Here is a 24184-nt window from a genome sequence, read left to right on the forward strand (position 1 = left end):
TGCCGTGGGCGGTGGACGAGGAAGGAGACGGAGAGGGAGGCAATCTGGGGGAGGGCAGGAGACAGCAGCAGCACTGTGTACGTACAGTACGAACAGACGGATCAACAATCTCTGTGCAGGATTGTGACTGAGCAGCAGTGACGTGCGTGAGGGATGGTTGATCTTCTCGTTCTGCTGGGCGGTCGGGAGAAGAGCGGCAGCTGACTGACTTGCCTCTGCGCGTTTCTGCCCTGCTGGCGAGGTTTGGCGCGGACTCGCCGCCCGAAATAATCCATCCGCACCACAACCACACCGACCAAGTAACCTTCAGCCTTTCGCCGCCGCCCTTACCATTCCCACCGCCAGCCCTCGCCCTCGTCTTCCCTGACCACTCCGCCGACCATATAGTCGCACGCCTCTCCCGCCGAGTGCCAGTCATAACCACTGCACATCCGTTTCTGCTGTTCTCCGGCTGCGTTGCTTGCGACAATCCGCTCGGCCCATCCCTCAGCACCGGCTACGACCAACCAACCGTCCACTCCTTATCCCGCCCCCATCGCCACCACCGCGCCACTCCCTACGCCAAACGCTCTCTATCTTTTGCTTATACCGCATCCTCGCATTGGCTCTTGGATTGTCTTGCGTTCTTGGATTTCCGCTGTCAGCACCCAGCTGAGCCCGTCGAGTGGTGTCGTGCCTCCTGATCCGCCGGATTGGGACAACACCAGCACCACGGCCGCGCCCTCAACGCTCTGGTACGCACACTGAGGCACGCCGCCAGGTGTCCTCACCCCGAATAATACACCCACCATGCAGTCCTCGCTCTTCGACTACAATAATCCCCACCGCAATTCACACTCCGAATCCGCACGACCCCATACCGTTCACGCGCCGTCTTCGGGGTTCAGCTTCATCGCCGAGGAAGAGGAGGGCTCAGAAGGAGACATCACACCGCGTGCCTCTGCCGTCGCGCAATTCGCCAACGCACATCTCGAGGCCACGAGGAGGAGATTGTCGCGCGATGACACTGCCAACGACATGCATGTCTTGGCCGCCCAGGGAATGGATGCTCAATTCGAACGCGGTGTTTCTCCACGCGATGTCTCCATGCAGGACAGTACACACACTGTTGACGAGACTCGAATAGCCCAGCGTGCACAAGCCTCGGTCAGGAGGCCATTCTCAAGAGTTCCGAGCCATGGCAGCTCAATCGCTGGATCCAGTGACAGCGCTCAAGGAGAGACGAAATCGGCTTCCCTCGGCAGGCGATTCTCCCGGCATTATCGAGAACGTGTCCACGAGCTCCGCGAAACCGTCAAGGCATGTCAACTCCCGGTTGTATCCTCTGGCCGAAGCAGGCGGTCCAGCACGCCGCATAGGCTCGAGTTTGCTGCAGGTGCCGAGGCCAAGTGTGATGCGTCCAGCAGACCACCCACGTCGCCCTCAAAACGCACCGCACGCCAGGGTGACGATCGCCCCAGGAAACATCGAGCACCGTGGCTTCTCGGCGACCGCAAAGACACACCAGCACCTGCAGCCAACGGCATCCCAATGAGACCTGCCTCCAGCCGAGTAACGCCCACGATTCTTGCCGCACCAGGAGGAGAAGGCGCGAGAAAGGCAGCCGCACAACACAACCACACCTCTTCCGCCATGCAATGGAGCAACATCAACTGGGGCCCATTCGGTGTCGACGATATTCATGAACGCAGAGGCCGCCTCGGCTCGTTAAGCAGTGCGGCAGATTCTGGAGCAGACTTATCTACCTACAGTGGTTCAGACACATCCATTCGTGACCGTGACGGCGACGTCGACATGTCAGCAGACGTCCCCTCGTTGGAGGAGTCCTACACAACCGACTTCACCCGCTACTTGCCCGACGAAATCGCCCTCCAGATCTTTGAGTACCTCGATGCCAGCGATCTCCTCCGTGCCGAAAGCGTGAGCAAGAAATGGAACAACATGATCAAGGAGCCTTCGGTGTGGAGGAACATCTTCCTGGCCAAATACCAGCGCGAGGTCATGTCTGACCCTGCTCCAATTCAAGTCGGTGGGCTGGGCATTGGCAGACCGAACAAGCCCAACCAAGAATGGCGCAAGATGTACAAGGCACGTGTCGAGCTGGAGGAGAACTGGCGTGCCGGTCAAGACAACGCTGGCAAGGCCGTCTACCTCTCGGGTCACACCGACAGCGTGTACTGCTTGCAGTTCGACGAGGAGAAGATCATCACTGGATCCCGTGATCGCACCATCCGCGTGTGGGACATCAACACCTTCCAATGCCTCAGGGTGATTGGAGGACCCAATGTAAGGCCACAGCTCGGACCTAAGGTGCTTCGAACGGTCGACTACCCGTCTTTCCACATGGCAACCGCCAGCGTCAATGGTACCACATACGGCGACAGCATCTACCATATCCCAACCCAATGGCACGACGCCAGCATCCTTTGCTTGCAGTACGACGATGAGATCCTGGTGACTGGATCTTCGGATTCAGACTTGCTGGTCTGGGATATCAAGACGTACGAGCCCATCAGACGCCTGAGGAAGCACAGCGGCGGTGTTCTGGACGTTGCTCTTGACAAGAAGCACATCGTATCCTGCTCAAAGGACTCTCGCATAATCGTGTGGGATCGTAGCACGTACGAGCCGAAGGGAGAGCTTACTGGGCACCGAGGTCCAGTGAATGCCGTACAGCTACGAGGACATCTACTGGTCAGCGCCAGTGGTGATGGAATTGCGAGGCTGTGGGATCTTAAGCAGATGAAGCTCATCAAGGAATTCAGCGCCAAGGAGCGAGGTCTCGCGGCTGTCGAGTTCTCCGAGGACATGAAGCATGTGCTTGCAGGAGGCAACGACAACATCACCTACAAGTTCGAGACGGAGACTGGTCGGGAAGTTCTCCAGTTCACTGGTCACACCCAGCTGGTTCGATCTCTATGGCTGGACAGCGGCAACAAGCGAGTCGTGTCTGGTAGCTACGATCTCGATCTTCGAGTGTACGACTTTGAGACTGGCAAGGAGTTGTGGCGAGGCGAAGAGTGGACCACAAGCTGGATGCTCGCAGCCAAGTCTGACTACCGCCGCATCGTGGCTACCAGCCAGGATGGTCGTATTCTGATTGTCGACTTTGGTATCCTCAAAGGTGCTCCTAACTGGTCTTCCAGAGACGGCAACCCGATCGAGAACATCGAGCTTCTTCGTGGTATCGAGAACACGAATGAGATTAGATTCACCAATCCATTCGACTCGAACAAGAGGGTGCTCACTCGCTCTTAGAAAGAGTTGCCAAATACTCATACGGCTGGAGCAATTTGCGAAGATTTGAACAAGCACATCGTGGTCCCAGATTGGCCGTCTGTTACTCTGTCTCCTGTCAAGAGCATCAGGACTGATACGGTTCTGTTCAATCTGAGCGATGACGAATGCGAGGAACCATTGCCTCAAGTTTGCCTGAAATCAACGACATGGGCGCAGTCGTTCCGGCTTGCCACAGGCCGCTATGTCAACACGGCCATGGCTCGTCATCTCTTCCAAATGTGCAGCCGCCTCATCAACTGGTCTACACAGCAAGTCCGACGACGATCCTGACACGACAGCCCCCAACAACAACAATTTCTCCTGCATCCACGCGTCCCACGATCACTTACCCCAAAAACCACACATACCCCCCACGAAAACACGAATTGGATAACGGCGGCATCGTACTTCCCACAAAGCGGCGGCGTTGGTGTTTTGATTGATTGCGGAAAGCAGGAACTACGGAAAGAAGGCATCATGGCGACACGAGGGCATTTCTGTATTGGCAAAAAAATCGGTGTCGGACACACAATACTGCTACTACTCCTCATTGACGTGTTTTTTTGAAAGGCATACAGTCCTCTAGACTTTGATGTTGGGACAGGAAAAAAACAACTTCTATCTAGCTAGGGTAGCTAGTGAGGCTATTCATGATAATTCAATGAAATATTCTTGGTCATTGGAAAGAATTCATCTCTCGCGGGCTGTTTTTCTTGATATTGCTATACGTCGTAGTCGACGAACGTCTTTCTGATGATATCGAAAGGCATAGTAGTAGTCATAGCAGGAATGACCGCGATACTTCGAACGAGGCTCAACTTCTCGAGAGACAACGCCTCCTTCCTCTGCACAGCACGCAAAAAAATGCTGGAGGGAGAGAAACTCTTCGACTTATCCCAATCCTTGTTAGTACAGACCCGTGGGTATGGTTCACGTCGACGTTTGGGAAAGCTGATTGGGACAAACGAGGCAGGCGCTACTGGCTGGCTTTAAATGTCGCCCTTCCCGAGCCCGGGCCGTTATTCTCGGACCGTGGTATTGGGATGGACTAGGAGGGTATGGCTGTTGCTGTTCTGTTGCTGTTGCTGTTGCTGGAGGATATATGGAAGGGGACTGGACTGGAGATTGGTCTGGTTCTGTTGTGATCATTCGCTTTCTTTTCTCTGTTCGATTGTAGTAGACTGTGGTTTTGGGAGCAGTCTCGACGATGCAATGGAATGAAGTGTACTGGAGAGAGAAGGTGTGAGGGATGGGGCTATTCGCTGTGAACTTTTGTTTTCTTTCAAGTTGGCTATTCGTTCGAGGAGTACGTTGAAGGGTATCACAAATTCATGTCGTTGGCAAGTAGGGGATGTGTTTCCTTCCTCGTGCATTCATGTCTACGCAATCCGAGCCACGCCCAAGACACACCAGTATGCGAATTCTCGGCTCTCGCGCTCGCCTTTGTGGTCGGCGTGGCCGGCGGCGTCGTGGGGAACGGCTTCCCATTCTGCGCGGACGTAGATGGGGATCTCGAGAATGTCGTCGTCTTCGGCCAGGTCTTCGTCCTTTTGATCGTTGTCTTTTGGATCCGGCACGATCTTCGGCGGCGGTTTGAGTGCTCCTGGCACGACCTCAAGAATCACTGAAGTCGTGTTTCGTGATCGCTCCCACACTTTGCCGGCTTCGGGTTGGCGGTCCCCCTCAGCTGATGAGCCTGTCAGGGACGCCATGGCGGCGCGTCTGCTGCCGTCGCTGGCGGTTGATGCGGAGAGTGCTTCGTCCCACATGTCACCTGCTGGGCCGACAGTGAATGATGGGCAGAGGATGGTGACTTTGGAGGCGACTTTTCCTGGGGTCGTGGCGGGTGTGGCGAGGGTGACTTTGACGGTTTCGAAGATAGGGTTGCGGACCGTGAGGACGTATTGTTGCGTTTGGTGGGGATGGACCTTTACTTCTGGTAGGGTTTCTGGTCGAAGCTGGAATGAGGGATTCTGTCGTGGGGCAGTCGGCTGGAGAGGCGATATCGATAGTCGTTGGACGTAGTTCAGAGCCAGCAGACGGATCTTGTATCGCATGCTTCCCACCTTATGCTCTGGTCGTGCCAAGAATTGCCGACACGTTCTGCATCTCTTGCCTCTTCGTACTCTCAATGGTGTGGCGATCGGCCAAAGCTCATCTTGAAATCTAGTGTCGTAGTTGTGGGGTGTGGTGAGCCGTTGCTCCTCGGAAGCGGTGCCTTCGAGGCCAAGCGTCTTGAGCTTGTCTTTCATCTCTTCTTCGCCGGGTATACCGTCTTCAGTATAGGTGACGAGGCCTTCTGGTAGGCCACCAGCCTCCCGCATTGGCTGCGGTTTCTCTCTCGTCTTCTTCAAAGCGTTGTACGACAAACCACCATACAGGTTCATGATCCGAGCCAGATTGGCTGGGGAGCTGTAGGGGCTGTTCGAATACATGTTCGGCTGGTCGCCTGACTCACTGAGTTGATCCTTGTAGAATTTCTGCAGATTCGCAAATGTAGCGTCATGCTGGGACGCAGAACTCTCGTGGTGTTTCTTGTCCTCCTCGTCCTTGTCCTCTTTCGCGCCATATCTCGCCTTCCACGCCTTTTGCAGCTGTTCTGTGATCCTGCTTGGCTTGCTAAATTTGACGTCGATCTCAAGCGTGCTCCAATCGCAATATTGACAGTGGAGGATGTACGAGTCGCTCGAGCTGGATGCTCCGTCAGGGCGTAGGTGGGTTGAGGATGAGGACGGGCGGGTGTATGCTGAAGGCTGCAGGATCGCCGAACATACAGGACAGTTGTAGCATGATCTCACGCATCTTTTGGCAGAGGTCAGATATGGCCTAGTATATCTCAACTTATGATGATCTCACCTTACCTATTACCATCGCTCTTGACGCTGCTGCTCGGTACATCGAACTGGCAATGCGGACAGTACCAGTAGATCATCTCGTCGGTCCAACATTTGGGACATCGTGTGTGATTGCACTCGTCGCAGAACAGTAGCTGGTCGAGCGGATATAGCGAGAAGTTGGCGCGTTGGTCGTGTGGGTTGAACGTGAGGCCTTCATCTTGTTCGACTTCGACGTCTTGGGATGATCGCTTTCCGAGCAGTGGTGGTGCGGCCGTTTCGGTGCAGGGGCAGGCGTATCGCACGTAGGGGAAGGCGGTGGTCATGATTGCATGGTGGAGTGGTTTCTTCAGAAGATGATCTATTGAAGTTGGAGGTAGATGCTGTCTTGCGTAAAGCTGAGACCGTTGAGCAGCTTCCATACTGCGCTGTTTCACGGTCCGTCACCTCACGCGTCGACGCGAAGACACCCGTGAACAAGATTCTGTGCTCGTCCAGTCACATACTCGAGAATGTCCTGTTGAATGGACCGTGGGATACAACCTTTACCTATCCACATAGAAAGGCGTCGCAAGATCGCCTAAGAAGCCCGAAGACATTTGATTGACCCCGTGCAGGTGAGAGCCTTTCGACAGCATGTCATGTCTCGTCGCCTTGTGATGGGCCGCGAGAACGTCTCAAGACACGCCAAAGGCTCTCTTTGATGAAAGGTACCTTCGTGCACTTGCTGCCTGAAACCTCACAGATCCCAACCACAGCGCCTGTAAGGATCTTTGCAGTGCTGATATACTCTCAGTCTCTCAAGATCTACGACATTTGGGCAAACATTACGACAGAAAGTATTGGAAGATAGAGTCGAGCGCCCGAGAAGCCGTGAGAAACGAGACGTCGTGCAGGCCTCTGGTGAGACAGCGGAGGCCGCCCTCTGCCTACAACTTTCGATCTCCAGTCCGGCTTAATCACGCGCAACATTTCTCAGCCTCGCCAACAAGCCATATCACTCCAAGCAGTCGCCATGGATGACAGCACGAGCTCTCCAGAGCGCCCTCGCAAGCGCATGCGCTCAACTCCAATTGTTGAGGTCGTCGATCTCACCGACGACGTAGCTCTCCAGCCTGCACTTGATCCTGACGAAGCATATGCTCGTGAGTTGCAGAGACAATTCGATGCCGAAAATGCAGACCCGTCACCAGCATCAGCACCGATGGAAGCCATCGACGATGATGAGGCCATGGCCCGCGCTCTGCAAGCCGAGTGGGACGCAGAGGAGCAGTCGCAGCAGGAACTAGATCCAGGGCGGACCAATGGAGACGAAACTGGCGCGGCCACTGTCATGAAGACCTCTGCTAGAGATGGATTCGAGCGAATCTTACGCAAGCAGTGTGAGACTTGCAGAAACCCGCTTCTATCGCCAAAAGATTCCGCCATCAAGCAGTACTTCAAGTCAATCTACTCTGGCCTCAGTAGTGGAACCCTCTCACTCGCAACAGAAGGCATTCACACCTCGCGGTCAACTCGGTGCAGCAAGAAAACATGTTTTGGATGTGGCTCAGATATCAACGACCACACCTCGTCAATTCAGCTTGGAGCCCTGACTGTCCACTGCAATGAGCAGCGACTGGCGCTGATTTGCATCCTTCTTTGTGGATATGATACACAGGCCAAACAGAACAAGCCCCCCAAACTCAAGAAAGGTACCTCAACGGCGTCACACTCGATTTACGGCGGCCGGTCTTCTGCGCCCTCAGGCACTGGCTACGGGGACGAGGGTAGGTACTATGGCAAAAAGCGCCGTGAGCCTGAGTCTTCCGGGTACGGCAAGCAAAGCTCTAACGAGAAGGTTCCGATTATCATTGCTGAGATGACCGACGAAGATGACAAGCTTACTGCCATCATCATGGAAACCATTGCCAACTTGCTGCCGTCCTTTGAGCGATTCGAGAATTCTTTTGATGCCGATCCACCGACAGCTCTGGCGGCATTCTTGCACGAAAGCTCTATTCTCAACAAGGCTGCAGAGCTCCTCCGCAACAACTCGCTGGATGATATTTCCGCTCGAGCTCCTCTTTACCACGCTGTCGTTCGATTTGTAAGTGCCTTGGCTGGGCATTTCGCGACAGGATATCTGGTCTACCACGAGCGAATCCAGACAAATCACAACCTCCTCGAGGCCATCTTGCAGCAGGATGACAGTGATGCACCGGACGAGACCGATACCACGCCTTCACTTGCCGCGTCCATGGAGGAATTGGCAGGGCAGTGCACTACAATGCTGAAAACCCCGCAACTCAATACGGATGGAGACATCACGCTGCAACTGTACCAGGCGATTCAGAACATGGCCGAACACGTACAGGCGAACGTAGGGGCAACTCAACCCAAGCAGAAAGATTCCAATTCATGGCAAAAAAAGTTGAGTGTGCAGGAACTACCAGACCAAGTAGTCTTGAGCAACTTCCACTTCAGGAGCGATGCCAATAAGATGACCGCCTTCATTCCAACTCGAATGAAGCGAATCGTCAGCGAACTCAGTACGCTTCGGGCGTCCCTTCCAGACGGAATATTCATTCGCTATGCGGAATCTCGCCCCGATTGCATGAAGATTCTCATGACTGGACCTCAGGACACTCCATACGCCGATGGGCTCTTCGAGTTCGACCTTCTGTGTCCCGGAGACTATCCAAAATCTCCACCGAAGATGCAACTCAAAACCACGGGCCAAGGGACAACTCGCTTTAACCCAAACTTATACGCTGATGGCAAAGTCTGCCTCTCTCTGCTTGGAACCTGGACTGGTCCAGGCTGGAATGCACAAGGCAGCACAATTCTTCAAGTTCTCGTCAGCATACAATCCATGATACTTAACGGCGAGCCATACACCAACGAGCCTGGTTGGGCTAATCAATATGGCAGCGAGGCAAGCAAGCAATACAACCGTCAGACTCACCCACAGACAGTGGAGGTTGCGATGCTTGGGTGGTTGGAGCATTCTGGAGAGTCGATCTGGACCGAGGTGGTTCAGAACCACTTTAAGAGGCAGAAAGATCAAATTCTCAAGACTGTGGGGGCGTGGAAGCAACATTGGCCACGACTCGGTCAACCTCATGCTAGTTCTGGTGGTCCGTGGATGGGAAATAACCAAGGCTATTCTGTTGGCACATATTCTCAAGCCGCAGACTACTCACCAGCGTACTATTCGCCTGGGTACGGCCTGCCTGGCATGCTGGGAATGGAAATATACCAGGTCAAGGAGCATATGCATCAACGAGCACCACCTCTGGCTACCCAGGCTTTTCAGGCCTTGGGCAAACACTCGGTCCCGGAGACGTGCCGGCGTCGTCTCTCCAGCCTGCCGGGGCACCAAGTGGCTACCATCCTCCGTGCCCCAGCACCAGCAGCAGTGCCTTTGCGCAACAGAATGGCACCGCGAATGAGCACACGAATGCTGACGAGAGTCTCGCTGACCTTGCACGACAGCTGAGAGAGGCTTTGCCTGAGCTCAAGAACCCTCAGCGGGCTCTCAGGAAGATGGGTTGAATGTCTGTCGCTTCGCTTTCACCAAGATACCCGCGCATCCTTTCGATGATTTGGTCATGGTTCAGGGACATATTGCCATGTTTCGGTAATCGCTAACGTGCCATCTCTTTCCTCTCCTTCTGTTGTCACCTTTCATCCCTTCAAACTCATAACGCCCCGTCAAACTTGAAGCTAACAAGGCGACCTAATGCATCAAACAACGCTCAGGAGACTGAACACAGCTTCTCCGTGGGGCACGCAATCGAACACTCCGTGGTCCGTTCATTGGAGATGCGTACAGCCTTTCGAAAACCAAGCTCTTGGAGATTTTAATAGCCAGCATTCGCGCAAAACGATTCCTATTTTGGGTGACGACGAGTGTTGGAGGTCATGCTAGTGCTGCGCAGCGTCCTTCTGTCGATCTTTTTGCCCCCAAATCGGCGACTTTGCTTCTTCTTTGCGATGTATGTCATTGCGGCTCTAGCAGCTATCCAACTCCTACCGTGGACCCGTTTCTCTCAGGTGCCCCTGCCTACAGATCGATCTCTCGCGATACCACGATAAAAGACCAATCGAAGCAGTCCAAGAGAACGGATCTCCTCGGCCGATACAGGTGATCCCAGGACCAGATGCTCTTCCTACAACTCATGCACGCCATGCGTTCCACCATTCACGGAAGCTTTCCATGCTCGTGGCACCTGCAGCTAGCTCGTCTACTGTACAATGGACGTCACGGACACGGGGGAGCACATGGCCCGCGCCTCAACCCATCCCGTCTCTCCACTGGGGCCAAAACACTAGCGAAGTACGCTAGGGCAACTGAAAAACATCTAAGCAGTTGGTGTTGTGCATCACGACGTGCGGCTATTGGTCAACATCTCCTTCTTGCCGTCCAGCTGCATGTCTGCATACTGACTAAACTCAATGTCTACGCCTACCCCGGTTCGCTTGCAACAGGCTTCCGAACGTGGGAACTGTCCGTCTTTTGCCATGACGCGCCTTGGCGCGATATGGCTTGTTGATCGACGACAACATAAAGATGGCTTGGAGGCACGGTGTTGTCGCTAATGATCTCTGCTCAAGCTTCTCTGCAGCAGCCTGCTCGGCCAGACGGTACCACATATCGTAATCATGTCGAGCCACAGACGAGATGTTTATTCGTATTGGGTCGGAATCATGTATGACCATTGTCCTCGATCATGGCTGATATGCTAAAAATGGAACAGTTGTGCCTTGCCCGAAGAGCTGACGGCAATGACTGCGATGCTGGACGAAACATACACAGAGACCGACGACATCGTACAACAGGACGGCAACGCTTATACTCTAGGGGCTATCGGCAAACATAATGTGGTCATCACTTGTCTCGCCTCGGGCACATATGGAACGGTGGAGGCAGCACGGACTGTCGATAAAATGATGAGCAGCTTCCCCAACACGGAATATGGCGTGGTCTTGATGGTCGGCATATGCGGAGGAGTCTGGAGCGAAGCTGTGGATGTCCGACTGGGTGACGTGGTCGTCAGTCAGCCTACTGGAAGACACGGCGGCGTTGTGCAATACGACTTTGGCAAGATTGACAAGGACGGCCAGTTCCTCCCTACAGGTGCTCTGTCAAAGCCACCGCGACAAGTTCTGACGACCTTGAGCAAGCTCAGAGCCGATACAGCTCTTCACGGATCTGGTCTGCCCAGGCATGTCTCTAAGATGTTCTCGGAACACTCTCACCTTCTGACAGAATTCGGTCGCCCGGGGACGGAGGAAGACCGTCTGTTCCAATGGCATTATCGACATCAGTCTGGCTCTACGTGCGCCAAGTGCGATCTCTCTCTGGTCCAGAAAAGGCCTATTCGCCCCGACCCTGATGCAGTTCAAGTGTGGTATGGGAACATTGCCTCCGCTAACAAGGTGATGAAGCATGCCGCTGATAGAGACCGTATTGCCCAACGCGAAGGCGTGATTGCATTCGAGATGGAAGCCGCTGGCCTGATGGATACTGCGTGCGCCCTAGTGATACGTGGTGTTTGCGATTACGCCGATTCCCATAAGAACGATCGATGGCACAACTTCGCCGCTGTGGCTGCGGCTGCGTACGCAAAGGAGCTTCTTTTGGCGTACAGGTCGAGGAAGATGCCAGGCGAGAAGGTGCGAGTCACGAGCGGGTATGACAGGACGCCCGTCAGGTCTCGAAGGCAGAGTGTTGCTTACGATGTCGACCGTGCCAGCGAATTCGCGAACCAGTGGTTATCCAAGACGCAGGCGCGGGTGCAGGCTAAGATCCAAGGCAAAGCGCCGGAGTTGGATCTCCCGCAGTATCTTGAAAGACTGCAAAAAGCGTTGTACGACGCACATCCAGTCGACGATCGCGCAGAGCCAAGCAAACCTGTGAAAGGAACTTGCGAATGGATTGTTAAGAACGAGACGTGTCAGTCGTGGCTGAACGCGAAATCGGGCATGCTCTGGGTTGTTGGCGAAGCGGACCAGGGCATCACTAACATGTCTCGCTTCTTCTTCCAACGGTTGAAGCAGGCCGTCGGAGCAGGCACTGAAGTCGGCTACTACTGCTGTAGTGACGGAGAAGAAAGGCGAAACACGGCAATCTCGATGTTGCGATCTGCGCTTTGGCAAATCGTGGAGGGCGTCCGAAAATCTGAGCAAGTTGAGTCACAAGAGGCTCTCCGGCGACATTTTGAGCAACAAGAAGAGCAAGCCAAGAACAAGGCCCACGATTTCTCGCACAACCGAGACGCTCTCTGGAAAGTGGTCTTGGCTCTCGCGAGTGAACCTGCCATGGGTCCGATCTACTGCGTCCTCGACGGCTTAGACGAGCTTGACGACGATTCAGTTGATTGGCTGATGAAACAATACAAACTGCTTCCCAACGCCTCCAAGGGGATGGAACTCAAGGTCGTGATCGTCAGCCAAGAGGTGAAAGAGCTGCGAGAGCTTGCGACTGCCGGCCTCTGCGCTGAGATCAGCCTAGGTGACGCTGAGAACAAGGAACACATTCAAAGCGATCTTGACAAAGTAGTGTCGGTTGGGCTGCAAGCCATTGAGTGCGAGCCGAAGATCGAAGGCGACGCCGAAGAACGTAAGTCGATGGGATACGTTTCCTTGTGGATGTTTCTGACGTTACTCAGGGATTCGAAGCATCATCATACAAAAGGCAGAAGACTCATACTTCTACATAGAGTGTGTCTTTAAGGAGCTTGCGCGAGAGAAAATGCTTGCTGGCGTCGAAGAAAAGCTCAAGGAAATGCCCATCGGACTCGACGCCTACTTCCGATACGTACTGACCCAGATCTACGAACGTGGTAGACTATCGGCAGTTACCCAGATTCTACGCCTGATAGCCATTGCAGTCCGGCCCCTGACCGTCAGCGAGCTGGCTGAAGCGCTTCGGACTCTATCGTCGGCTAGCAGAGAGGCACCTATGCAGCAGGATACCAAATCTAAGCAAGCATTAAACCAAGCAGTCAGCAGCATCCAAGACTATATTGAGCAATGCAGCCCGCTCCTGCAGATTCGAAGCGGCTCCGTCTTCTTCGCCAACGACAGCGCCAAACAGTTTCTCTTCGGTCAACTAGATCCTCCGCTCGATGAGTTCCGCATTGACGCTGCTGAATCTCATTTCCGAGCGGCACATTTCTGCATCGAGTACATCAAGCAGAGCCCGCTTCAGACCAAGGCCATACTCACCCCGGACGACCCGATCTTCGATCAGTGGCCTGGCCTCCGCTATACAACGGTTCACTGGTGCGAACATGCTCGACGCTCTGCTGGCTACGCCGCAAAAGACCTGTTCAAGGCTGCCGAATTCATGGTTGACGAGAAGTCCGATCTTAGACTCAATTGGTGGCAGACATACGTCGGCTATCACGGTGCAGACATCACCCTTCACAAGGAAGAGAAGAAGATGTACGAGGATATGTCTTGGCAGGAAAAGAACATCCACCGTCTGTTGGATAAAGCTACGCCCCTGCCTCTGCACATGAACGCCAGACTTGGTCTAACAGAATGGGTTCGCCATCTTTTAAGCTCCAAGAAGAACGCTGGTGTCAACGATGGCGACATCTACAGCGTTCCCCCTCTCACTTGGGCAGCGATGGAGAATCATCTGGATGTTGCCAAGGTGCTGCTAGCAGCCGGAGCCGATCCCAATACGTTGTCTACTCTTCAGCCGAAGGCGACGGGCTCGTCATTCGCTTTGGTGAGAAAGTTCAATTCTTACACTCGTGAGGCCATCAGCCATGACGCTTTGTGGACTGGAAACCAGACAACTTTGTATCGGGCGGCATTTCGCGGGCACGTCGAGATGGTGAAGTTGCTTCTTGATCATGGGGCGAGTGCTGATTTGCTTGGGTGGGCGGACTTCTCAACGTAAGTGATGCTTTGTGCTCTATCCGGGTTTTCAACAACCTGCTGACATCCCACGGCCATCCCCAGATGCCATGCCGCTGCCATGAGTGGTAACAATGAGGTTACGAGATTGATCCTGGAGAAGAGTGCCAAAAACGTCAACATGGCGCTGGACGTCACCTTGATCACACCTTTACACTATGCCGCCGAAGCCGATTACTATGAGGTGACGAAGAGCCTCCTGAAATACGACGCCGACGTTCGATTACCCCAACGACATTCACAATACAATGCTCTACATCTTGCGATCCGAGCTGATTGCAGCACTGAGCTGATCAAAATGCTCTTGACAAGCGTCAAAGGATACGAGCGGCAGAAGATGCTAGATACAAAAGTATGGGGCGACACAGCGCTTCACATGGCTGCTGAGCGAGCCAAAAACTCAACAATCAAAGTCCTCATCGAACACGGAGCCCAATTGGAGAGCAAGACGACTTTCAACGAGGACTCAGCAATGATGATGGCGGTTCGAAACGGCAAGAAAGCAGCAGCCGAGTTCCTCATCGAGCAAGGCTCTAACATCGAAGCCCGCGACCTCTCCGGCCAAACTGCCCTCATGATTGCAGCAGGCAACGGCTACATCCGCAACACGGAGATGCTGCTCGCGAAGAAGGCCAATGTATTCGCCACCTCAGACGATGGCAGCACCGCCCTCCATCTCGTCGCCCGGAACGCTGAAGATATGAGCTCGCAGAACTCAGGGGATATCATACGCATGCTGCTGTCCGAGGGCGCCGACATCAACGCAAAGAACGGGAGGAATCAGACGCCGTTGGATAAAGCTGCGAATCGAAGGGATGGCGGCACGATTGCTTTGCTGAGGTCTTATGGTGCGGTGTTGTATAAGCCGAATAAAGACGTGAGGGAACAGTATGCCAACTTCTTTGATCCGGACAAGGAGGCTAGGAGTGCGAATTCACAGGGGTCGAGAGATAGTCTGCACTCGACTAAGTCGGAGAGTCCGTTGATGACGGGGGAAGAGAAGGTTGCGGAGCAGGAGACGGGGGTTACGGAGAAGGCTGAGCCGTTGCTGAAGGGGCTTGAGAGTGGTGAGGGGGCTGGTAAGATTACGGCGGGGCCTGTTGATGTGGGGAAGGGAGATATGGAAGAGAAGGATGTGCTGCCTGAGAAGAATGTAGACGGTGTTCTTCCGCCGCCGTACACAACTCATGGCGGCGTCTGAGATAATCAACAGGGGCCCAAGAGAAGGAATAGGACATGAACGCAATTGTTTTCGGCCGAAACACAACTTTTCCGAGCTTCTATATGACCAAATCCACTTTTCGCACCCCGGCTCATCGATTGTTGGAGTAAAGATGCGATTCTACCCGTCCGATCCCCTTTCTTTTCAGTGTTCTACTAAAAGCGCCTCCAATCAAGCCTCCCCCCTAGTAGTTGAAATAACACTTGGCATGAACATCGCAAGAAAACGGCTCTACACCGCACTTGTCAGTAGCACAGCTAGGAGTAGTATCTGGCTGGCCACTTCCTCCGGTGCTGTAAGATGTCCCTTTGTACCCAAAGTTCATAGCGCACTCTCCTCCTGCCGGATTTTAGGTGAAGTGGATCGACACAGATCCGGCGTCGAGCCGAGAGTCCGAGAAGACGCAGTATGCCAATTGCCCGTTGTCGGGGTTCTTGGGGTCGGGTTGGCAGTCGACGTTGGTGACTTTGGATCCGTCGATGGTTACGGAGGAGGCGTTGCTGAATTGGCTGATGGGTGGGGGATCGCCGTCGATGCCGGCTGGTGGATGATGTTAGTTTGGACCATAACGACGGATCCATTCAATGATGTATTGACACACCTGGGAAGGTCGCAGCAGAGCAGTCGAATTCGGCAAGAGTGTTGCCGGATGTGTCTTGTTGAGCGTGGGCCAGGATGGCCACGGCGGCGAGTAGGGTTGTTTGGAGAAACATCATGATTCAATGTGGACGCCGGGATTGGAAGTTGCAAGGTGTAAATTGAAAGGTACAGTCTCTCGGCATTTATATGTGCTGCGACTTGTGTCTGGTGTCGTCAATCGTTCCAAGCGTGGCATTCGTCCGCAGACAACCTTGGTGAACGAAGTTCTGTTACGGTTGTCAAGTTGACTGTAACGTAACACGGTGTGCGCAGCCGCCATGATTCTCCATCAATAACAATCGACTTCGATCGAAGCGTGCAACTTTGCTGACTCTTTGCTGGAGTGTTGGGGCGAGTTAGCACGTCTTTAGCCCTCGTTTTAAAGAACTAGTATGTGCACCGCGGTATGGTCTTCGAAAGCCCTACTTGGGCCGCCCTACGTGAGCATAATACGAAGGCGAACTTCGGCTAGTCTTTGAATGCCGGCTAAGGCTTAAATCAGAGAATAAGGCGTGCCTTTCTTTTGGGTATAGATGGTTAGTATCATGATCCGATAGGTCGTCAGACTTCCGCGGAGGAAGAAAGTGTCGAACGAGGGTTTCTTACTTCTAGTGTGGAACTGAGACGGCGATGGAGGCTCCAGCGATGTTGTTCTCGCCTACTTGGCTAATTCCCGCGTCCTCTTCAGGCCCCCTGCGATATCTGCCACCATCTGTCACTACATCGCGCAGTTGTCCTTACGCATTTGTCGCTTCTCCGAGTCTGCTGCAACTTGGTACGCCGCAGGTTCGACGTTTAGCCTGCTGGTATGTATTGTCGTTTCACTCTACATCACTCAACTATGCCACTCGTTGCTGCACTTCTCGAAGAGATTCGATCCAGGTCGGAACAGAGTTTGATGAACCGCGACCGTGCACTTTAGCACATGCGTGTTCCCAAATATGCAGGTGGTCGGTTTCGGGATTGAAAACATCGTTTGCAAATGTGAACTTCTCGTGGGTTGCTTAACATGATTCTCCGGGTTCTGAGCGAGCCGCCGACGCAAAGCGGTCAGGGAGAGGATGAGCCGGGGGTCTGCAAAAGTTGAAATGAGCAAAATATCCCATGAAATGCCAAAGGCCACTACTCTTCGCACCGCTGTTGGCATGGCTGAAGCCTTGCAAGTCTCGCCCACATTCGCCAATGGCTTTAGTGTTTGCACTCTGCGGTACACAACTTCGAGATCGAGTGTCGACAAAGTCTTTGGTTTAATTCCCCACAGCAGGGCAATACCAAATGGTCATTTTCACCAATGGCCTTGATGCTCAAGGAATGGCGAAGTGCCATGACTAAAACCCCTTGGCCACAGCAGTATGTCAGTGTCGTGTTCTTATTCGTGTTCGGGCCGTGCTGTCACACTTCGCAGTCGTTCTCCGAACAGGCTTCGGACTTCTATCCGTGCCGGAAAGGGGTACCGACGTGTGCAAAAAGCATCGCACCTGTGGAGCTTGCACCTCTGCAAGTAAATTCAGGCGCCGAACGAGTCGCATCATTGCATCTCGTCTGAAACATGAGTGGCTTACGAGTTCTCGGTGACGAAGCAGTCCACGGCCTGCTTATTGCACTTCCCAAGTCCGAGATTTTGGTGTTGCAGGGCGTTGTCGAAAAGGCACTTCACGGATTTTCCACAGCCAAAGAACGGGAACATCAACCAGAGGCTGCAGTTATCAATAGGCCGGAGGGGCAAAAGGTCCTTTTCCGCCTCTTCACCTCACCCTCGGCAGTTGGCACAAAGATCATCGTCGAACCGGCAACAGATCCAACAACGGGAAACAGACCACCACTCCACGGAGTCCTCGTAATCTGTGATAACAGCGGAATTGCGAGAGGGCTGGTGAACGCCGAGGAAGTGACCGCTTTTCGTACCTCGCTCAGCGCCATCATACCCTGGTCCTGGCGCAAACGTGTCGATCATATATTGGTATTTGGAGCGGGCAAGCAGGCGCTGTGGCATATCCGTCTCGCTCTGGCGTTGCGTGGTGATGAGATCAAGTCTGTTACTGTGGTGAACCGCTCGCTGGGGCATGCCGTGGCACTTGTAAATCGTTTGAAGGAAGAAAATCGGACATATTGGAAATCTCAGGCTGAGATATTCAGTCATGATGCTACAGACAATTCTGGCGTGGATGCTAGACTGGCCGAGGCAGATGCGGTATTTTGCACAGTGCCTTCGCAGGAGGTCCTATTCACGGTTGACGCACTGAATCTTGAGTCGAGGCGTAATATGCCATATGTTTCCGCCATCGGCTCGTGGCAACCCCAGATGATTGAACTGGACCCATTGTTGCTTGTGCGCGCGGCGACTGCGTCTACGAAGGCCTACATTCTGGTCGATGATCGCAACGCGTTTCAAAGTCATACCGGTGAGGGTGTCCGAAGTGGTCTGAACACAGAACAGGTTCTAGAGCTCGGCAAGGCTGTAGAACTTCGTAGAAAGGGTACCGCTAGCTACAAGACGGACCTCGATGACTGGCTGAGAGACGATCTTGTTGTGTACAAGAGCGTCGGCGTCAGTCTAACGGATCTTGCAATTGGTGAAGCTATGTTGAAGAGGGCTGACCAGATGGGTATTGGAAGCCTGGTACCTGGCTTCTAGTCGTGATAGATCTGTGGGGCATACGGTGGACCGAAGACCAAATGTTCATTCTTCTTGTGATTAGGCAGTGTTACAATCATTGTTTAGCTATCATCCAGCTTGATCCCGAAACACAACGCGTGAGTGTGAAGTCTTGCCGGCCTGTTGCAAATCTCTGTTCTCCTGTGGATAGATACGTTTTTGTACAGCAGCAAGTTCAAAAGAAAGGCATGTGATGCTGTCTAATAGCATATCTCAAACATGAAATCAATCTCCGGCGGAGCTCCAGAGAGTGCAGGCCAGACTTGAGGCATGGCCTACTGCTCTACTCGACCAAATGGAGAAGCTTACTGTTATCTTAGGCGTGATTCATATCTTGATATACTCAATATTTCAAATGTATGGCATCGAGCTACTCGACTACTCAGCACCCGAATCTTGCAAATGATCGACAGAGCACTGCCATTGTAGACAGCTACAAGTATTGTAGAAGGGTCACGAGGTTTAGAGCTGCTTAGCATGCTGCAGGAGCTGTACATCCTGTGATCCACTGAGCCACGTTGGATGCGTAGCAGTTGGCGCCGAGACTTCCACCGACGTTTGGCTCGTCTGTGAAGCTTGTCAGATTCGTTCGACAAAACTAGGCATCATCAGTACTCACAAGCTCCCTGATTGTACCATTCACTGGCTACGTAAAAGGTCTGTGCATCGCTCGCACCTTGACCCTCGGCGAAGTTTATAAGTGAGGCAAGCCCATAACCATTGCTGGTGCCCACTGCACCCTCTCGTATCATGTTCTGGATGGTATCTAGGTAATGTAATTAGCACTGGGCTTTGCATGAATGTTGCAGCGGCAAGCTTACCTGCCGGACATGGAGTGACCACGCCACACGTCTCTCCGTACTATCAATAGTCAGTAAGAAATGGGGTTGTCAGGCTCGTCATTCTCAAGTTGTACCTCATTGTAGACACCGTTGACAGTCTCGCAGTTGCAAGTGTAATAGCCATCGTAGTCCTGCAAGAGACCAGGGTTCCAGATCCCAGTGCTTGGTCCACCCGTGGTGATGATACGAACGCATCCCGACGATTCCGTAAGGATCTCGGCCAGGATGTATCGATGATCAACGTTGTATTGATTGGCGACATTGTTGATTGCGTTGTACTGGTGTTTTACGTCAGTCATGGCACTACTGGAAATGTTGCGGAACGAATACCAAATCGTTCATCTCGTCATCAGAGTTGTTTGGAACACCGTACTGAGAGCATGAGTTCTGGATGTTGTTGTAGTTCACCTGCCAGATGTAGTTGAACGAGACCCATTGACTGGTCGTTGGCCAGCCATCGTTACTGGTGCCATCGCCGTACTAAGAGATCGGTCTTGTCAGTCAAAGCTGATTTGTAGGGATCAAACGAGAACCCACGTATGCTCGGCATCCCAGTCCACCGTTGCTGTTCTCGTTGTCGTTGATTCCGTAGACAGCTGCGGTGCCAGTCACGGCAGTATCAGTTGCTAGTGGAGTAGGGCCCTTGTGTGTCGTTCGAGAGCCTGGCGGCAAAGGCAAGGAACGATTCACGCCACCAGCCAGAGCCAGCGACGCACCAGCGACGAGTAATGCAATTGCGGACATCTTGAGTTTGAGATTGGTTTTGGTGAATGAAGCGGGATTCTAGGGAGATATAAATGCACACTCTCGCGGCGCCGCATCTTGTCTCCCAGCACCGTGACATGAACGAGCTGCGAATGTCAACATGCTCCGAGCTGAGACTGCTCATGGATGCCGAGTCCCGACTGATTTGACACTTGACGTACTACCTCAATACCACCTTCTGAACCAGGCGTGGTCTTTCTAGCATAGGTAAGATGGACCGATGCGGAATGTCGTCTGCTGGCCGCTTGGAAAGTCTCAACGGAGTTTGTCGTACAACGAGATCGACTTCACGCGATCTTCACTACCTTCCTCATTCCGAACATTCCTAGTTGTTGTGTTGGCGCTAAGTCAGGGTCTTCTCGGTCGGGAGCACGTCTATGGCTAGCGTGTGTCGATCATGTCTACTGGCTGCATGTGATGGTAGTGAGGTTTACGCCAAGCTTTTACGAAGCTTTCCAGCGCCCTGAGCTTAAATGAACCATCGTGCTAACCCTAGCCTTCTTATTGGTCGGCGGATTGTCTCTCTTTGGAAGATTTATATTGATCCTTGCTCCTTCAACAGGTAACCCACGGGTCCCACGCGTGGCCATTAGGCGCCTCGCATTCGACTTCTTGCTGCATCGTTTCCGGTCTTGTTCGTTTTCGGAATTTGTCAATCGACCAGTTGACCGACTAGATACAAGAACAGTAAGTGGTTTTGATAGTGTGGAGTATGCTATAAGAGCTAGGCGCCGGTCACCGAGGCATCTACGTAACCACTCGGATCAACATACCATTGCAGACTTGTTAGAAGCATGGCTGAAAGTTGTTCAGCGTAATCATCGTTAGGGCTTTATCCTGTCAGCTCGTACTACAGAGCTACGTTTCTCCAGCTGGGGAGGTAATGCACCTTAGGTGTAAATACAATAGGCAGCTTTGTCCGAAGGTTTAAAGTAATCTCATCATTTAGAACAGGGCAATTCGTTCGGTCGTTCTGACAAGGTTTACTTAGTTTGTTCGTACAGCAGGGCTGATATGCAGCTATCGTAGTTGATTACTTCTCTACAACGTTCCATGTTACATTCGAAGGGATCCGCACTCAAGAAGTATTATCCAATTGTCTCTGTATTCCTCTACGAGAGCTATGAGATCACAATATGCAGGGTTATGCATTGGCACGCCTGAAGTGTGGTCCCACGAAACATTCACAAGGGCGACGTGGTGTCGATAGCTTCCGTCTTAGGCCTGATCAACATCCAGCTCACTCTAACGAGTAGCGACTTCCACTCTGTCGGGCGCTTGAGGTCTTCATCGGCTTTGGGATGCCGTAGCTTGTCCCTGTGAACGACGAGTATACATAGTAGGGTGAGAACAAGCAAGTCGCCCTACCGATTTTGCAAATCCAACTTGTACTTTAGACTCTTGAACAATGCGTGCCTACGCCTTCGCAGCTTTGTTAAGCTCCATAACTTGCGTGTACGGCACTCCCGTACCAGCAGAGGGGCCCGTCAACAACCAAGGTGTTCCGGTACATCTTCCCAAGAACGAAACGGACTTGTATCCTCCTTACAACTATACCAACGGCCGCCACTATACACCGGACCTTGCGGGAATTCCCCTAAAGCCGCTCAATGTTTCTAAGAAGCCCTGGGAGACCATTCACGCCAATACTAGCTACAATCCTCATAAACTGGAAGCTCAAGCTTCCTGTGGAGGACCAGTAGCGAGCAATCCATCGACGTTTTGGTATGAGCACATCACGCATGATGGCACTTCGCCATTCATCAACGATAACAACTGGGTTGTTTTCCGCAACGTAGTCTCATATAGAGCGGACTCGTCTGGTAATAGTGATTCACAATCAGCCATTCAGAATGCAATCAACGATGGATCCAACAGCGGTTACTCCAGGACTACCAATTCCCTTGGTACGACAGGTCAGCCTGCGGTGGTCTATCTGCCAGCTGGCACTTACACTATCGAATCGCCACTCCAGCTTTACGTTGGGACTGTGCTCATGGGTGATCCTGTCGGAGGAACAACGATCAAAGCTGGATCGAGCTTCAACAGCAACACTCTCATCTATGGCAAGGACTCCAACCAAGATAGTACCACCAATTTTTACATCAAGGTCGAACACCTGACACTGGATTCCAACAACATTAACAAAGACACCACATTTACTCTGCTCGATTGGAGTGTCAGCCAGGCCACGCAGCTCAGCGACGTGGTTTTCAACATGCCCAACTACTCGACTCGTCATACAGGCATAGCTATGCCAGAAGGTGGATCCGGGACTTTCATGGGAAACTTGCAATTCAACGGAGGCTTCGTTGGTTTGAACATGGACAACCAACAGTACGAGGGCAAGTCTTTGACGTTCAATGGCTGCACGACCGGCATTCTGGTGTCACACTGCTATGATTGCGTATTTATCGACATCAACTTCATGAACGCTGAGTATGGTCTGGACGTCAGTGGAGGAAACATTGGTTTCGTGGCTCTGCTGGATTCGACTGCGTCTAACATCAACACTGCTGTGCGGGCGGCAGCACCATCGACCGGCGATCATTCTCTCGTCATCGAGAACTTTGTCCAAGGCAACTCCGTCGCCAACGTTGTGACTGCAAATGGAAACCCTGTTTTGAACAACAACGTCCAAGGCCAGGCATGGGTTTGGGGCAACGCTTACGTCCCCAATGGCCCGAACTATGGTTCTCACCAGGAAGGAACCTTGTACAACTCGCCACGTCCATCTGTACTGACCCCGAGTAACGGGGACTATCTCGTCATTGAACCTCCATCTTATAAGGAATATGACTTGGATCAGTTCATCAACGTCAAGCAGGTCTCAGGCTACCCAGTTTATGGCGATGGAAACACCGATGACACAAACAACTTGAACGCCATCATCTCAATGTACGCTGGATGCAAGATTCTCTTCTTTCCGTCCGGTACATACATCGTGACCAACACCATATTCTTCCCGGCAGGCTCTCGGGTGGTTGGAGAAGCATGGGCTGCCATCTCAGCCGTAGGCAGCAACTACTACAATCCACAATCACCCAACGTCATGGTTCAGGTCGGAAACCCTGGCGACAAAGGTGTGGCTCAATTCTCGGGACTGCTCTTCACTGTCGCAGACGTTCTGCAAGGCTGCACGCTCCTCGAAGTGAACATTGCCGGCAACAGCCCCGGCGACGTTGCTTTCTGGGACTGCCATTTCAGAGTTGGCGGCGCAGCCGGCTCGAAAGTCCAAACCAACTGTGGTGGTAACCCCGATCAATGCAAGGCTGCGTTCCTGCTTGCTCATCTCACCTCATCGTCGTCAGCATATCTCGAGAATATCTGGGGGTGGACGGCGGATCACGATCTTGATTCAGGAAACGGTCAAACAATCTCGACAGGCCGTGGTATCCTCGTTGAAGCTACAGCTGGAACGTGGCTACACGGGACGGCCTTTGAGCACAACACCCTGTACCAGTACTCTTTCCAGAACGCCCAAAATGTGTTCGCTGGCATGCAACAAAGCGAGACCCCCTACTGGCAAGGTAATGGCTCGCCATCGCTCGATCCGGCGCCATGGTCTTCCATCACGGGTTCGCCGTACTACGATCCTGACTTTTCCAACTGCGATGGCGGTGACGCACAGTGTCGAATGGCGTGGTTCACTTACATCAACGGCGGCTCAAACCTGTTCTTGTACGGTGCTGGCTTCTGGACGTTCTTCAATGACGGCCAGAAAGATTGCCAGAATTCCGGTGTCTGTCAGACGAATGCTGTTTGGACCAACGACGTGAGCAACTTGTACTGGTATGGCATCAACGAGCATTTGAACTTGAACCTGGTTGTCAACAACGGTCAAGTATTGGTGACGCAGAACAACAACCCGGGTTCTTGGGGAGGAGTGGTTGCCGCATATCTGACCGATTCTTGAATGTAGCGAGGTACTTGTCAAGTTATAGAACTTGCTGCTGGAATACCTGTGATAAGACGTGTGCAGATGTGTGGACGGGCGGAAACTAAGGATAGGTAAATATTTAGCGCAGCT

At 52.9% G+C, this 24184-nt stretch overlaps 8 protein-coding genes across 8 annotated transcripts; 5 read left to right on the forward strand and 3 right to left on the reverse strand.

Moving 5' to 3' along the window:
* Positions 1 to 789: 789 nt before the first annotated feature.
* Positions 790 to 3258, forward strand: M409DRAFT_63527 (uncharacterized protein; the record flags this gene model as incomplete). The annotated part of the gene is made up of 2 exons (XM_033815636.1): positions 790 to 1096; positions 1127 to 3258. The coding sequence occupies 2 exons, from the start codon at positions 790 to 792 to the stop codon at positions 3256 to 3258; spliced, it is 2439 nt and encodes an 812-aa protein (XP_033672904.1).
* A 1400-nt stretch (positions 3259 to 4658) lies between these two features.
* On the reverse strand, positions 4659 to 6439 carry M409DRAFT_35744 (uncharacterized protein; the record flags this gene model as incomplete). Its single annotated transcript, XM_033810437.1, has 2 exons — positions 4659 to 6081; positions 6141 to 6439. 2 exons carry the CDS (start codon positions 6437 to 6439, stop codon positions 4659 to 4661), a joined length of 1722 nt encoding a protein of 573 aa, XP_033672905.1.
* A 2180-nt stretch (positions 6440 to 8619) lies between these two features.
* M409DRAFT_35717 (uncharacterized protein) lies at positions 8620 to 9075 on the forward strand (the record flags this gene model as incomplete). Its single annotated transcript, XM_033810432.1, has 1 exon — positions 8620 to 9075. A coding segment is annotated over one exon (456 nt), but the record flags the coding sequence as incomplete, so codon positions are not given.
* Positions 9076 to 10760: 1685 nt separating this feature from the next.
* M409DRAFT_63529 (uncharacterized protein) lies at positions 10761 to 11905 on the forward strand (the record flags this gene model as incomplete). The annotated part of the gene is made up of 3 exons (XM_033815637.1): positions 10761 to 10807; positions 10856 to 11774; positions 11855 to 11905. The coding sequence occupies 3 exons, from the start codon at positions 10761 to 10763 to the stop codon at positions 11903 to 11905; spliced, it is 1017 nt and encodes a 338-aa protein (XP_033672907.1).
* A 3696-nt stretch (positions 11906 to 15601) lies between these two features.
* Positions 15602 to 15965, reverse strand: M409DRAFT_18249 (uncharacterized protein; the record flags this gene model as incomplete). The annotated part of the gene is made up of 2 exons (XM_033804420.1): positions 15602 to 15792; positions 15854 to 15965. 2 exons carry the CDS (start codon positions 15963 to 15965, stop codon positions 15602 to 15604), a joined length of 303 nt encoding a protein of 100 aa, XP_033672908.1.
* Positions 15966 to 17440: 1475 nt separating this feature from the next.
* On the forward strand, positions 17441 to 18526 carry M409DRAFT_50618 (uncharacterized protein; the record flags this gene model as incomplete). The annotated part of the gene is made up of 1 exon (XM_033811582.1): positions 17441 to 18526. One exon carries the CDS (start codon positions 17441 to 17443, stop codon positions 18524 to 18526), a length of 1086 nt encoding a protein of 361 aa, XP_033672909.1.
* A 493-nt stretch (positions 18527 to 19019) lies between these two features.
* On the reverse strand, positions 19020 to 20133 carry M409DRAFT_18251 (uncharacterized protein; the record flags this gene model as incomplete). The annotated part of the gene is made up of 6 exons (XM_033804421.1): positions 19020 to 19114; positions 19167 to 19313; positions 19369 to 19408; positions 19464 to 19667; positions 19720 to 19869; positions 19927 to 20133. The coding sequence occupies 6 exons, from the start codon at positions 20131 to 20133 to the stop codon at positions 19020 to 19022; spliced, it is 843 nt and encodes a 280-aa protein (XP_033672910.1).
* A 1429-nt stretch (positions 20134 to 21562) lies between these two features.
* On the forward strand, positions 21563 to 24070 carry M409DRAFT_63530 (glycoside hydrolase family 55 protein; the record flags this gene model as incomplete). The annotated part of the gene is made up of 2 exons (XM_033815638.1): positions 21563 to 21653; positions 21831 to 24070. The coding sequence occupies 2 exons, from the start codon at positions 21563 to 21565 to the stop codon at positions 24068 to 24070; spliced, it is 2331 nt and encodes a 776-aa protein (XP_033672911.1).
* Between the last annotated feature and the right edge of the window lie 114 nt (positions 24071 to 24184).

This window comes from Zasmidium cellare, assembly GCF_010093935.1.
Source record: "Zasmidium cellare ATCC 36951 unplaced genomic scaffold M409scaffold_4, whole genome shotgun sequence".
In the NCBI taxonomy this organism is placed as follows: domain Eukaryota; kingdom Fungi; phylum Ascomycota; class Dothideomycetes; order Mycosphaerellales; family Mycosphaerellaceae; genus Zasmidium; species Zasmidium cellare.